The sequence below is a fragment of the Carassius carassius genome, chromosome 15, assembly GCF_963082965.1.
Source record: "Carassius carassius chromosome 15, fCarCar2.1, whole genome shotgun sequence".
Taxonomy (NCBI): Eukaryota; Metazoa; Chordata; class Actinopteri; order Cypriniformes; family Cyprinidae; genus Carassius; species Carassius carassius.
Window position 1 is genome coordinate 19,937,288 of NC_081769.1, and position 14,846 is coordinate 19,952,133.

A 14,846-nucleotide genomic window follows, 5' to 3' on the forward strand; every position below is an offset into this window, starting at 1 on the left:
CGTTGTTGTTTTTTAAACATTGCCAAGGGGTTAAGGAGGGCAACGTTCAGTGGTTAAATGTGCTGAATGCTTAATAAAAGTGAAACCTCAGACTGGTCACTATATCTGAGACTTCCAGTAAGGAATGCAATAAAATTCTCTTTATCAGACACTAAAAAGGCTTAATACTAAGCACAAGGGAGGGGAACTACAGCCTCAATAGTGGTTTTGGCAGCCTAACAGAGAGAGGAAACATAAGAAAACACACAAACAGCAATTATAAAACCGAGCTATTAAAAAAACCATTGCAAGATCTTCCATCTCTAATCACTGTCACTGCTTTGCCACAAAAGTACTGGAAAATGTTTAACTCTACACAGAAACATAAAATAGAGGGGAAAAAAAACATGCAAACCATGTGAAAATGGATTTCCTCCTCGCTTTTGCTTAACTAATAACAAGTAAATGATAAATGCTACCATTTGTCAATTTCTGTATTAATTTACTTTTCACTTTTAAAATCTGTTAAGAATATCTCTAATAATGTTTCATAGTGCAATGTATTATGAATTATTATCGGAATCACTATAAAAACACTATCTGGAATGAAAATTGTTCCTGCTCTCATATACTGTATTCTAAGTTGTAGAAAAGATTATATTAAATTTGGTTTCTTTTTGGCTAAACCGCTGAGGTAAACAAGCGGGATAACACATGCCACTTCCTTTTTCCAGTGTTGCAACATTAATTCCAGACATGCCTGAACTTTTTGTAAAGGGCCAAAAGTCTAACTCGACTGATTTATCCAACTATATTATATTGAATCTACTTTAAAAAAATTGATTCACTCCTGAAATGTGATATGGCATGGGATCCAAATCATGAGATGCCAAAACCAGACAGGCCAGATGAAATTATAAGCATGACTTTAATAGTTTAATAGTTAATAGTTTAACTTTGTACTTTAATAGTTATATTGACTTATTAGTAAAATGCAATGATTTCTGTTATAAAACAGAACATTTATAGTGAAATCCATTCTTTCTAAAGTAAAAAAACGTATTTAGTTATTCTACAGTTTTTTCCTTGAAATAGATTTATTTCAGTACAGTGTCCTGATTTTGTTCATTTGTTGTTGCTTGTATTGTTTAGTAAACATTGATACTGTTGCCGGGCAGACACTTTCCCTTTTGTTCAGTTTGGCTGAGTTCACGATTGCTGAATGACTGGGGAACAGATTCATGAATTCCTCATGTCAACAAATGTTCATTTAAATGTTGCCATAAATGAGTAAGACTGTAAGGTCAAGGAATCGATCTAGTGGTCATACTTTCCGAACAAGCACAGTGTTCCATTGGAATGGCCTATTTGAATACATACATTTGATCATGTTGTTTAGCCAAGCACTGTATGGCTGTCCCCTATAATCTTGTAACCTATCTTTCAGTATTCCGAAGCTCCGGCAAGCTGTCAATCCCTTTGATTTACCAGCAGCTGCCACTGAATAAAGCCCCCAGTTGTGATTTTTATAATTAATTACAGGTTTGAATCAAGTCATCAAATAATAGACACAGAGTCCAAAATATAGACATGAATAACAGACATGTTTTGCTGCATCTCCTAGAGTGTTGCCGCCAAATCTGTCCCCTCTGAGATGAAACCCCATCCATTCTCATCTCAGCACCTTCCGTTATAATGGACATTGAAGTCTCCATTCTCCTGCAGCTGGATCACTAATTAAAACATCTGCTAGAGAGCCATGAGTCACATACACATAGTTAGTAGGTGTTAAATATTAATCGCCTTACAGACAGACACTTGGACATTGATAAGGTTGGTGAGCACTTCTGAACTGTGATAACAGCATGTTCTAAATTCAGAGGATGACTGGCCTCAAACTGAGGAATATATGTATTTTTACAGTCTATTTTTCAATACATTTCTATTGTACATAAATTGCAATTTCCCTTTATTTAGTATAAATAAATCATCCTCTACTGATCAAACCTCTACAAACCAAATGTTTTTTTTTTGTTTATTTCTTTACCATGTTTCACTGTGCTCACTTTTTAAGCATAATATGGCTCTGTGAGCTGGCTGTAAATAAACCCAAAATGAAGAGATCAGGAGAAAAACATGCATTTGGGGGATAGAGACGTTAAAATCAATTTACATGGCAATAATATGTTTTGTTTATTCTTTCTAAGGAGCAATGGATGCTCTGTTTTAAAGTACAGTGTTATAGCATCGAGCGATGAGGAAATCCCCTCACATCTCGACAGTACAAGACAATGACATTAAGCTACAAATCAACACTGTATGCTGCAGTCTTGGGGTAATAAAGAAAGAATAACAGCACAGAAGCCTAAAATGCCAATGAGGATTTTATCTCTGTTTTGAGAGCACTGTTCCATCGCTATTGTCGTTTTGATCATTGATTTGGAAGAGAAGACTTATTTTGCAAAAGCTAAGAGTGAACATCAGTCTTGGATAATGAGAAACCCAAGCCCATCTTATTTTCAACTCAATAGCCAATCAGATCACACCAATCACAGTCACCATGGCACCTCGATTGGCTACCGATGACATCATTACTACAGAAAGGAAAACACATCACCAATTAATGACAGAATGCTGTCCAATCAGCCAATCAGCTTGTTGTTTGGAAGCCCCTGACAACATGCCTTAGAGGCTGACTGTGTCCTTTCCTTCTCTCACCCTTCAGACCACTCAAGAACAACTAAACCTAAACTAGTGTGAACACATGTATGTGCTTTTATAGTACCTGCCAAATATTTCATATTCAATGACAGAATATTCAGAGACACACCTGATGAACACTTAGCTTGACATTCTTCAACAGAAGGGATTCATTAAAAAAAAAAAAAAAATTATGTACTGTATAATGAGCAAGTGAGCCCACTTTATATTAGGTGGCCTTAACTACTATGTACTTACATTCAAATGAATATTTGATACAATGCACTTATTGGATACATGCATAAGTTTTTACATTGTACTTATATTAAAAAAAAAAACCTGCATGTAATTACATCTGAAATTAGTTTCTGTAACATTAATAATTACACTGCTGACCCATCCCTTACACCTTAACCAACCCTTAAACCCACCCATACCACCAAACCTGTCCCTAACCTTACCCGTATCCCACCTCAATAGCAGCAGAAGAGTTTTGCAATACAATATGAACACAATAAGTACATTGTACTAATTGTTTTAATTTAAGTGTACCAGCAATGGAGTTTTGTCCTCTGTAGAGGGCATCATTTTTTTGTTCTGTTCATAATTTCTTTGAGCTGTTACATGTCAGAGTTTTAAGTTTGGATTACCTGTACAGAGCACATTCAGGGCTTTTCAGAGATACCAAATTATTGGATGACCATAGCACAATTATGGAGATTCTCTAAAATGGCGCTACATTGATGCGGAGAGAAACAGAGGAGACAAATAGTTGAATAACGTTGTTATTTTTGCTTTTTGTTGTGTACAAAAAGTATTCTCGTCACTTCATAACGTTACGGTTGGACCACTGATGGCAGATGGACTATTCTGACAATGCTTTTCATACTTTTCTAGACCTTGACACTGTTATTTATTTGGCAGTCTATGGGACAGTCACAAGCTTCCCGGTTTTCATCCAAAATATCTTCACTTGTGTTCCAAAGACGAACAAAGCTTTGGAACGACATGGGGGTAAGTGATTAATGCCAAAATTTTCATTTCAAAATTTTTTTGGGGTAGAGTATCCCTTTAAGGCCACTCAATATATAGTGGGACCGAGCCAGCATTATCATAATAGCAGCATGAGAGTGACTGGTGTCCCCCACACAGAGCCATGGCTCACAATGATGTCATATAGTTGGCATAGCATTCTCAGTCTGACTCGAGAGATAAACAAAGTCAGGCTGAGCGTGGCTGGGCATTACTCACTGATAACTGCAATGCAACAACAGTGGTACCATTCTGATAGTGAAAGGGTTTTACAAGTCAGCAGGGTCAAAGTGATAGACAGAAAAGGAAAATATCTGAATGAGCAATGAGGGTCTGTGTCGAAGAAAGCCATCTGCAAGGCCTACAGTAAAACCTTGCAATGTTTTCTTGCAAAAAAATCATACGCCCTGGAAAAACCTTTCAGTGGAAATGAAGAAAGAAAGGCCAGTTTTAACAATATGATACACAACAGACTTTCTATCAAATATTTATATTCCAACACTGCTGTACTTAAACAATGGTTTTCACGGGTAGGACAAAAAGTGTTTTCTGGTGGTCCATATCGAATTTACTGTCAACCCATCACGAAAACGGTATTTTAGTATGCAAATCAATTAAAGGGATAGGTCACCAAAAAAATCCGTCATCGTGTACGATGTTCTGTGGAACACATTAATAGATATTCTGAAGACTGCTGGTAACAAAACACTTTTGGTTACCATTGATTTGCATTTAGAAAAAATATTTTAAGTTCCACTGAAAATTAATTTCATACATGGAAAGTCGTACAGTTATATAGTGCACACTTTGTAGCTGTTGTTGATAACCAGAAACCATGACTGGAACTACCAGTTTTATAAAGATTTTGTATTTAAATTTACACACCACGAGTGATTACTTTACAGTTTGACACATTCAGAATCTACAGGCAGTTTACATTGCAAATCAGCACTCTCGTGCCATCTACTGGTGACTCATGTCAACTGATGAGAAAACCTGCTAGGAGAGCCAGATGCCACACTTTCCTCAATGAAAGACTGTCCTCTTATTTTTTCATACACATTATCTGTCTGTGACCAATACAATCCAAATGATTAAAGCTCTTCTTCAATTAATATAATTTAATAGCATACTGAAAAATGTAACAGTTTTTCCTTAAAAAAACAAAAACAAAGAAAACTGAATATATCAGTACCATATTGGTTAGGTTTTACAAGTATTTATTTCTAAATGTTTAGTAGAACATAATTCTTTTAATTTTTTACATCCATCAGCATAATTAAGAAGTATATTACGGTCCAGTCCTATAAAAATTTTTTTTTTTTTTTCAATGTTGTCTTGAATGTGTTTCAAGAGGTTTCTAAATATTTCAAGAAGTCAGTCCTTTTTTCATGTGCTGTAAATCCCTGTTTAAACATGTCTATTCAAAGGATTGTTATTGCTATGAATGGTCAGTCTATAAACAGAGACAACACAGAAGGCTTTCTCTGGGACATAATTGAATTATTTATGATTTGGCCATACTAAAGAAATCGAACAAAAACTAACTGAAAAAGAATAAGGGAACTTAAAGTTGAACTGATCAACTAAGCAGCTTAGAGTAGTGCAGAACACAGCGCTGAAAAAGGCATGCAGTGAAAATTAAAGTATGCAAAACAGGTAAAAATATTTCTTTAAAGATTTTAAAGGCCATAAAATGGGATGAATAATTAAGTACAAAACATTCTTTTGAAATACAAATCCAGTCAGTAGGGTAGGATATATAACCAAACTATACTGCATTTGGAGAAATGTTAATTCCTGCTCAAATTCCATTAGTCAAATACTATAACAAACAGACAGAGACAGAGATGAAATGCATGTACCAGAGGAAGTTCAAGTATTGTGAGGCAGATTAATAAATTATCTTATTTTGGCACAAGAAAAAGATTCAAAGATGTCACCACAGATTATTAAAAAAATACTTCTGAGAAAGCAGTTCATGCTTATAAGTCTAGGTGTCCAATGAAGATGGGTGAGAAATACTGGAAATACCGTGTTCAGCTCTTAAAGTGACAGTTCTTCGAGAGGCCAATAGCTTTAGTTCAGTTCAGCATGTGTCACTGCAGCTGGTTCGCTCTCATTTGTCTATAAGCTTGTTTTTGCATTACAATTTCAGGTTGGTATCGACTTCAGTGACAGTCATCTAAGCCTGTTTCTCTTGACCACGATGGTGCCGGCCACAATGTCATACACAGTCCTGTTGTGCTGAAAGAACAGAAGCGTGATGAACGCCGGAAAGAAGAAAGCGATGGAGAAGTTCTTGTTTAATGCTCTCACTGTCGACCTATAAGAAAATCATAATATAAGAAGTTTCAAAATTAAATTTTGGAAAAAAGAAAAAAAAATTATAAATAAAACAAAGAGTTAACAGCAACACTGACGCAGAAAGTGTGACGTTAGTCGCTGGAACCACAAGAACGCGGTTCGGCTGAACCAGGACGGAGCTGTCACATGTGACCACTCGTAAGCCAATGAGGAACTTCCCTGGTGTAGCCCCACCAGCTCCCCAAATACATATGATCTGAAATCAATCAAAAACAGTTATTCAGGTCTTCGTGAGTTATTTTAGCAGATTAAATCCATTGTTTGAACTTACCTCATAAAAGCAAACTAATAACCTGTACACTAGAGCCACAAGCATCATCTTCTGCAGCTCCTCCATCGATGTGTCCTCATCAATCTCCTCTACAATGAAGTGCATGGCAAACTTTGAGATGTCCCTAAAATTGACAAAGAGGTGAATGAATGACTTTAATGAAATACAGCATGAGCAATATGTTAGCAAATATACACAATTCAATTTTAGACTTACTTCATTCCACTCAAGTGGACAATACTGAGGATAATCATAGCTTTAATGAAAAAAAGAATAAAGAAATCCACCATTTCTGCCAAGAATCGTTGGAGGGGGGAGGGAATAGAATATTCCCTACCTAGATGAAACACATTATAGACATGAACTGTTAGTGGAAACTGGATCATTCTTGTCATGAAATATATGTCTTATATGTGTTAATATAGGATAAAATAATTTCAGAATTTTCAAAGATGGGAATAATATTAATTTCACAATCAAGTGATCATTCTAAAATAAAATGATCAATTATAAGGAATGGTGTTTCTTCATCGCCTCTTTCTCATATGTGACCCTGGACGACAAAACCAGTCATTAAGATATTAACTAAAGATCATGTTCCATTAAGATATTTTGTAAATTTCAAACTATAAATATATCAAAACTTAATTTTTGATTAGTAAAATACATTACTAAGAACTTAATTTGGACATCTTTAAAGGCTATTTTCTCAATATTCTGATTTTTTTGCACCCTCAGATTCCAGATTATCAAATAGTTGTATCTCGGCCAAATATTGTCCTATACTAACAAACCATACATCAATGGAAAGCTTATTTATTATACACAATTTACCATTTAGACTGTTTTTGTGGTTCAGGGTCACATACAAAGTCTCAAACATATTTTCATGTTAATGTTGTAATTGGTTTTCATTTAAGGTTTTTCCTGTTTCTTTCACTTTCACTTTCTATCTGGTTTGTCTTTTATAACAAACCTTTAACTAACAAAAATTGTGAGGTTGTTTGGTCGTATTGGTTTATATCACTATAACATACAGTATTCCAACCTGTTAGATAAACTAATCAGCATTTTTCAAAAGATCCATCGCCTTCATGTAATCATCAGTGAACAACTTCAGCAAACTTTCTATGCTGTTAGACATCCTGTTTTAGATTTCTGGAAATACTTTATAATGAGAAAGACCCAGGTATGAACATGATGCAGATCTACTACGAAATTATATTACACTAACGTTTATTGTTATGCAAACTAAACAAAGCCGAGGAAGCCGGCTCACACAAGTCATCTGTCATTTGAGCTGGCATACTCACCGTTAGTAATAATCAATACAATACAGTTATTTATTGGATATCATTACCTGGCTGTTGAGCGTTTCCATTCGGCTGCTGTTGTTGAGGCAGCTGCGCAGCTGCTGTGGCCGGAGCTCGAGGACTCTGTCCGCTCGCTGCTGCAGCCGGAAAACCAAACGGGCTGCTGCTGAACCAATTGCGAAGGTCTCCATTAGACACATCTGCACCCCATGTGGTCGCCCCGGGCGTTTCATTTGTTCCTTGTGTTGGGAAACACGGTGGAAAGGGAAACGCAGACATCGCTATCCAGCTCTGCCAGTTCATATAGCTGTAGTAGTACTGCCACATCCACTCCTGTAATTGTTCGCAGTACTCCGTGGTGGAAACAGCGGTGGATGTGTCTTGCTTGCCCTGGGAACAGGGCTTGTGAATCTGTGTTCTCATGTTTTCACCGTCCTCAGTTTTACTGTTTTTTGCCAACGACTTTTCCTTATTACGAGCGTTTTCGTCTAATTCCTCCATGACACTTTCGTTTTGTGATGACGAAGTCGGTGTCGATTTAACCAACTTCCGGCAACACTGTATAATGCATAATAAAAGTAATAGAAGATATTAGCATAACAAAAGCGTAGCTCTTCTTACCTCTTCAGCTGCCCAGAGGTGTTTCTCTGTGGTTAAGTTTGCAATCGTTAAGGTTCAAGAAAGATCCATCCACGTTTTATTTCTCATCCTTTTACACAACATAATGGAGAGCGGGGTAAGATGTGTCACCTCCTTTTACTTTATTAATTGTCATGTTGCCATATATTTTGAATGGTCTCATCATATACATCATATAAAAATAGGACGTTTTTATACTAATATGATGTTACTGGACCACTTTTATATCATGTATATCTACTGTTATATTTCATAGATGTTTTTTTTGTTTTGTTTTGTTTAAAGTTGAAAGCAGACTGAAATATAATAGGCATACGTATAATAGATTATAATATTATATAGGAGTATTTTTTTTTTTTTTAAGAAAACGTAGCAGAACTTAACCCACTCTTACCTAATGAACACTGGCACTGTTAGGAAAATTGTGTAGATTTTTGTTGTTTTTAGTAGTTGTTCTCAAATCATTTAAAAACATTTCAAATGGGTTACAGTAGATACTTTAATATATTTAACTTAAAGTACAGTGACATGACAGTGAACATTTATTACAATGTCTTACAGACACAATGGAGTTATGTTTTAAATTAAATAATGGTGGTAAAAATGGTGGTCTCAAAAATGTATTGCATATTTATATCCCTTATATATGACATTGTCTTTTCTTTACTTATCTATATATCTATTTAATAGTAATTTTAATGTAATAGCTATTTCACTATAAAACTGCACTGAAAAAAAAAATTGGAGTATGTTTTACAAAAAAATACTACTTTAAAATTCATGTTTAATTCAATTTGTTATTTGCAGTTTCTTTGTAATAATCTGTGAAATTCTGAGTGAAAATTGTTTCATCACCATCTGATTTACCTATAGGCTTTTGTACCATTAACCAAAATTCAGTTTAACTTCCAATATGTTATAGACATAATGAAGCTGTTTAAAAAAATGGAGTAAAAATGTGTCCCAAAACCCTAACAGTCTACATGAGAGATGTGTTGAGTGGAGCAGCAATCATGATGTTCATAAACCACATCAACGACAAAATCCAATTAATTGAAGCAATAATAAGAAAATTGTGATGATATCAAGGTACAAGTTCAGAGCAGCAAAGATGTACTCTTCTGGATTGATGCTGTATTTGTGCTTTCCACCCAGTATGAGCTGCGTGTCCATCACCAGGTACTAAGAATGGAAAAAGAAACGGAGAGACAGTAAGATAAGAACAGTGAATGGGTTCTATTATGCACAATAAAAGACTGTTGGCAGACCAAATTAATACTGCACCCACCTAATAGTATAAGTACTAAAGTATGTCACAAAGCCCTCCTAGATAAGGATTATGCATATACAATTCAACAAAACTACAGTGGATAAAACATCACTAAGAAAGATGTGTACTTACCACAGAGAAGATCAACGTTCCCAGTGATGCATAAAGGATGTACAAATACTTTGAAACATAAAAATCAGCATGAATAAATATGAACAAGTAGACATCTTTGATAATAGTATAACATATTAGTTGATGATTTACCTGTGATCTCAGAATTGCACAGAGTAATGCAAATGAAAACAGCGTCCAGCATAATACCCATATGCTCCCTGACAGAGCTGTGAAGTCCCACTAAAAACAACCATAGGTATGTTTTTTTTTGTTTTTTACTTTATAACTAAACATTTTTTGTTGATACAGTACACAGCCAATTTCATGACTTACTTTTGACTGCAGTGAAAACAAACTCATTGCAAGAGACACCAGAGCAGTTGCACCCACTGCCCACAGCACTGCGTCTGCTGAATAGTACCTGAATAGAAATAACAATTCTTTATTATAACACTGGCTGTAAAACTAAACTTTTTGAATAATTGAAGAGCACATCTTTGAGTAACTGAAATTATTTTTAATGTTTTTTACTCACACTACCACTGATCCAAGGAGAAAGCCTTCTGTGATTGTCTGTGTGGGAAAACAGCAGTTAGCAGGTACAAAATTATCACATTCATGCTTAGCGCAATTAAATACTACAGTGGCTTTGTGTTTTACTTACAAATAGTAATAGGAAGATGAAGTTTAAGGGAACTTTGCGACGTATGTCACCACAACAGGTGAGCACAATGACTAGAACAAACGTTGCACACCTGAATTTGGAACAAACACATGAAGTCAGTGTAACATATGTATGGGTGCAGTACATGCATATTAAGACATGCAGAACAAAGCAGAAGTGCTCACATCATAGTGTAGGTAAACCAATTTGTGCCTCTCACCCATACCTTGAGTGTCTCCCTATAAGAAAATGGCAAGTCAACATCAATATTCTATACACATTACTGTTCAAAAGTGCTTATGCTTGATGAATATGGACTTAAAGTGCACACTTTGAGCTTTAATTTGAGGGTATTCTCATTACAATCGGAGGAAATGTTAAGGAATTACAGCTCTTTAATGTACCTCCCCACTTTTTTCAAGGGACCATAAGTAATTGGACAGTTGAATCAAAAGTTATTTTATGGTCAGATGTGGGCTATTCCTTCATTATTTCTACATCAACTAAGGAGGTAAAAGGTCTGGGGCCATATGTATAAAGCCGTTCAGAGTAAAATTTTAGTCCTTAGCGTCAAAAAATTCTAAGAATGACGTAATTTTATTCTTATTCCTAGACTTAAGAATAAGAGTGATTCAGGTTCCGAAATTTTAAGACTAGATCTTAGCTCCTAACTTATTTAAGAGAGCTGAAGAGGTCTCCTAACCCAGTTAGGATTTACAAGATGGCAGCAAAGAGTTAGGGTTAGACACCTAACTCTCAGGGGTAGAGACAAACACTTTCCAGCGAAGATATGACATATTGGAGTTATATGATGATAGGGAATTGATAAAATGATACAAACCAGATTGTCAAAATCAAAAAGTCTTTAGTTTTTTTTTTGTAACTGACAAAATAAGAAATTTAATAACCTCTTCCAATCAACATTTCAATGCTCTAACTGCAGAAATGTAGTAATTAGATTATTATTTTTTTGGCTGGTGATGACATGTTAACATAATTGCTCCAACTGTAAACGAGGAGACATACCAATAGAAAATGAAGCATCAGTAATAATTTGTGATAATTACAAAAAATAAAAATATAATTAAATTATAATACATTTAAATATTAAAATATTTCAGTGTCTTGATTAAATGATTTTATTGTAGTTACATTAAATGATTGGTGTTGTGCTGCTGTGAGCAGTTTCACTACTGGCTGATTCAGAGGTCGAGGTCAGCAATTTTGTGTTGACACTTAAGTGTCACATCAGTCAACACTTAAAAATCAGTCTTAGACTTTATTGAAAGTTGCTTTTAGCTTCTTTATAAATGTCTCCTACACTTAGAAAAAAAGTCCTACTTTTTACTAAGTATTTTTTGACACCTAAATCAAAGCTTAAGACTATTCTTAATAATATTTAAGCATTTATAATATTTTTTTTTTCAAAAGGGCCCTGGAGTTGACTATGTGTGCCATTTGCATTTGGAAGCTGTTGCTGTGAACCCACATCATGCTGTCAAAGGAGCTCTCCATGCAGGTGAAACAGATAATTGTTAAGACTTCAAAAACAAAACCAATCCATCAGAGAGATAGCAGGAACATTAGGAGTGGCCCAATCAACAGTTTGGTACATTCTGAGAAATTAAGAATGCACTGGTGAGCTCAGCAACACAAAAAGGCCTGGACGTCCATGGAGGACAACAGTGCTGGATGATCGGAGGATCCTCTCCATGGTGGGGGAGTCGTGGCCTAATGGTTAGAGAGTCGAACTCCCAATCGAAAGGTTGTGGGTTCGAGTCTCGGGCCGGCAGGAATTGTGGGTGGGGGGAGTGCATGTACAGTTCTCTCTCCACCTTCAATACCATGACTTAGGTGCCCTTGAGCAAGGCATCGAACCCCCAACTGCTCCCCGGGCGCCGCAGCATAAATGGCTGCCCACTGCTCCGGGTGTGTGCTCACAGTGTGTGTGTGTGTTCACTGCTCTGTGTGTGTGCATTTCGGATGGGTTAAATGCAGAGCACAAATTCTGAGTATGGGTCACCATACTTGGCTGAATGTCACTTCACTTTCATCATGGTAAAGAAAAACCCTTTCACAGCATCCAGCCAAAAGAAGAACACTCTCCAGGAGGTCTACAATCAAGAGAAGACTTCACAAGAGAAAATGCAGTGGACTCATCTCAATGTGCACACAAGGCCTGATTAGACTTTGCCAAAAAAACATCCAAAAATGCCAGACCACTTATGGAAAAGCATTTTTTGGAGGGCTGAAATTAAATCAGCCTTTACCAGAATGACAGGAGGAAAGAAAATATGTAGAAGGCTCGGAACAGCTCATGATCCAAATCAAACAACATCAACTGTAAAACATGGTGGAGCGGTGTGATGGCATGAGTGTGCCATCTGGTTACTGGTGTTTAGTGATGACGTGACAGAAGACAGAAGCAGGCGGAAGAATTCTGAAGAGATATACTCTCTGCCAAGAGATTCAGTCAAATGCAGTTAAATTGATTGGGCGGCTCTTGATAATACAAATGAATACTGACCCAAAACAAACAGCAAAAGCAACCCAGTAGTTTTTGCTGGTAAGAAAGTGGATTATTCTGCAATGGCCAATTCCATCTCCTGATCTCAACTCAACTGAGCATGCATTTCACTTGCTGAATATAAAATTAGAGGCGGAAAAACCCACCAACAAACAACAACTGAAGTCAGCTGCAACAAAGGCCTAGAAAAACATAGGAATAAACCCAGTCTCTGGTGATGTCCATGAGTTCCAGGCTTAAGATAGTCATTGCCTGAAAAGGATTCTTAACAAAATATTAAAAATGAAAATTTTACTTATGATTATATTTATTTGTCCAAGTATATCTGAGCCCCTGAAAATGGCAGGGGACTGTGTATAAAAATGGTTGTCCTAAGCATTTTCTGTTATGTTTTTGTTCAACCCCTTGAATTAAAGCTTAAAGTCTGCACTTCATCTTAATTGTTTCATTTGAATTCTATTCTGGAGGCATACAGAGCCAAAATTATGAAAACTGTCAGTGTCCAAATATACGGACCTAACTGTATTAACTGACATAAAGACGAGCCTAAGTTACTCAAGCCTATGAAGTAATACTTAAGTACACTTCATTATCTATCATTTGTTTTTCGAAATGATTTGAAATAGGTGTGGCACATAAACACCAGTCAACTCACCAGTAAAGAAAAACACAGATGATTCCAATGGTTAATAAAAGTTGAACCATAAGTGTTAGATACACTTTTCTTATGAAACCTACATGAAGCACATTTGAAAACAAGAAACAAGTTTTTAGCATTGACCATTCCCATGTGCATGACATTGCTGATAGCTGATAGCTATTTAAAGTACATTGGCTCTTGTATTATTAAAATTTGATTGTACACCTAATTTATACATTTAAATATAGGCTATACATAAATTTCATTTGTGAAAATGTTTAAGTGATATTTCTGTAATAGCAAAACCAAATGATTAAAGTCAGTTCAAGATAGCACAGCTGACCTCTTCTTATGGAAGCATCTGAAAAGCAGTTCTCGTCTTCAAATCCCAGAGAGTATTCTGGCGGAGCACTGTCTGGAAGCCCCATATTGACATGTTCAACAATGGGGGGCATCATGATAGCAGAGGGCTGCCCAGCAGGGGGCATCATGCCAGCTGTGGGCTGCCCAATGTTACCCTGTGTTGCATTAGGATAATGCGGAGGGTAATAGGGGTTATACGGAGGGGGAGGCTGCTCTCGGTTCATATTGTTTCTCTGAACAAACCTAAATATAGACACAATTTAGAAAATCGAAAGTAAATACAAGATCTTAAACTATTTTACAATAAAATCCACACAGACAAATACCACTTGTATGATAGCATATTTATCTTGAGTAGCCAAGTAATAACATGACTAAGATCTAAAAATCTATTTAGGATGTCAAATTCTATGTTAAATCGTTACATTTTCATCGAACACACAAATGTTACATAAAAATATTGTGAAATTTTGCTCGCATTAAAACCGCCACTTACCTTTCAGTCTGGTACCCCTCTGCTTCCTGTTATGAGTTGCGTAGGGCAAAGTCTATTCTCGATGAGTTTGTCTCCAGAGGGACAGGACTTTGCATAGCTTATCAAATCAATACACATTCATGGGAACCAAGTTCACGTGTGGGATTTTTTTCTTTTTTTTATATATATATATAGATTTCACAATGAAAATAACACTAACATAATATAACTAAGTAATATAAGTATATAAGTACCTGCTAAGTCGTGGCCAAAAGTTTTGAGAATTACATAAATATTAGTTTTCAAAAAGTTTGCTGCTAAACTGCTTTTAGATCTTTGTTTCAGTTGTTTCTGTGATGTACTGAAATATAATTACAAGCACTTCATACGTTTCAAAGGCTTTTATCGACAATTACATGACATTTATGCAAAGAGTCAGTATTTGCAGTGTTGGCCCTTCTTTTTCAGGACCTCTGCAATTCGACTGGGCAT

The 14,846-nt window shown here is 35.9% G+C and overlaps 2 protein-coding genes across 2 annotated transcripts; both read right to left on the reverse strand.

Annotated features, from left to right (window-relative positions):
* Positions 1 to 5,527: 5,527 nt before the first annotated feature.
* Positions 5,528 to 8,351, reverse strand: LOC132157769 (protein FAM8A1-like). The gene is made up of 5 exons (XM_059567053.1): positions 7,710 to 8,351; positions 6,566 to 6,686; positions 6,350 to 6,473; positions 6,135 to 6,274; positions 5,528 to 6,037 (listed from the first exon to the last, which is right to left on the reverse strand). Exons 1-5 carry the CDS (start codon positions 8,161 to 8,163, stop codon positions 5,893 to 5,895), a joined length of 984 nt encoding a protein of 327 aa, XP_059423036.1. The 5' UTR covers positions 8,164 to 8,351; the 3' UTR covers positions 5,528 to 5,892.
* A 431-nt stretch (positions 8,352 to 8,782) lies between these two features.
* On the reverse strand, positions 8,783 to 14,514 carry zgc:110410 (uncharacterized protein LOC553618 homolog). The gene is made up of 10 exons (XM_059567870.1): positions 14,376 to 14,514; positions 13,860 to 14,122; positions 13,532 to 13,610; positions 10,535 to 10,588; positions 10,350 to 10,440; positions 10,221 to 10,258; positions 10,019 to 10,106; positions 9,836 to 9,925; positions 9,704 to 9,751; positions 8,783 to 9,483 (listed from the first exon to the last, which is right to left on the reverse strand). The coding sequence occupies exons 2-10, from the start codon at positions 14,101 to 14,103 to the stop codon at positions 9,334 to 9,336; spliced, it is 882 nt and encodes a 293-aa protein (XP_059423853.1). The 5' UTR covers positions 14,104 to 14,122; positions 14,376 to 14,514; the 3' UTR covers positions 8,783 to 9,333.
* Positions 14,515 to 14,846: the final 332 nt, after the last annotated feature.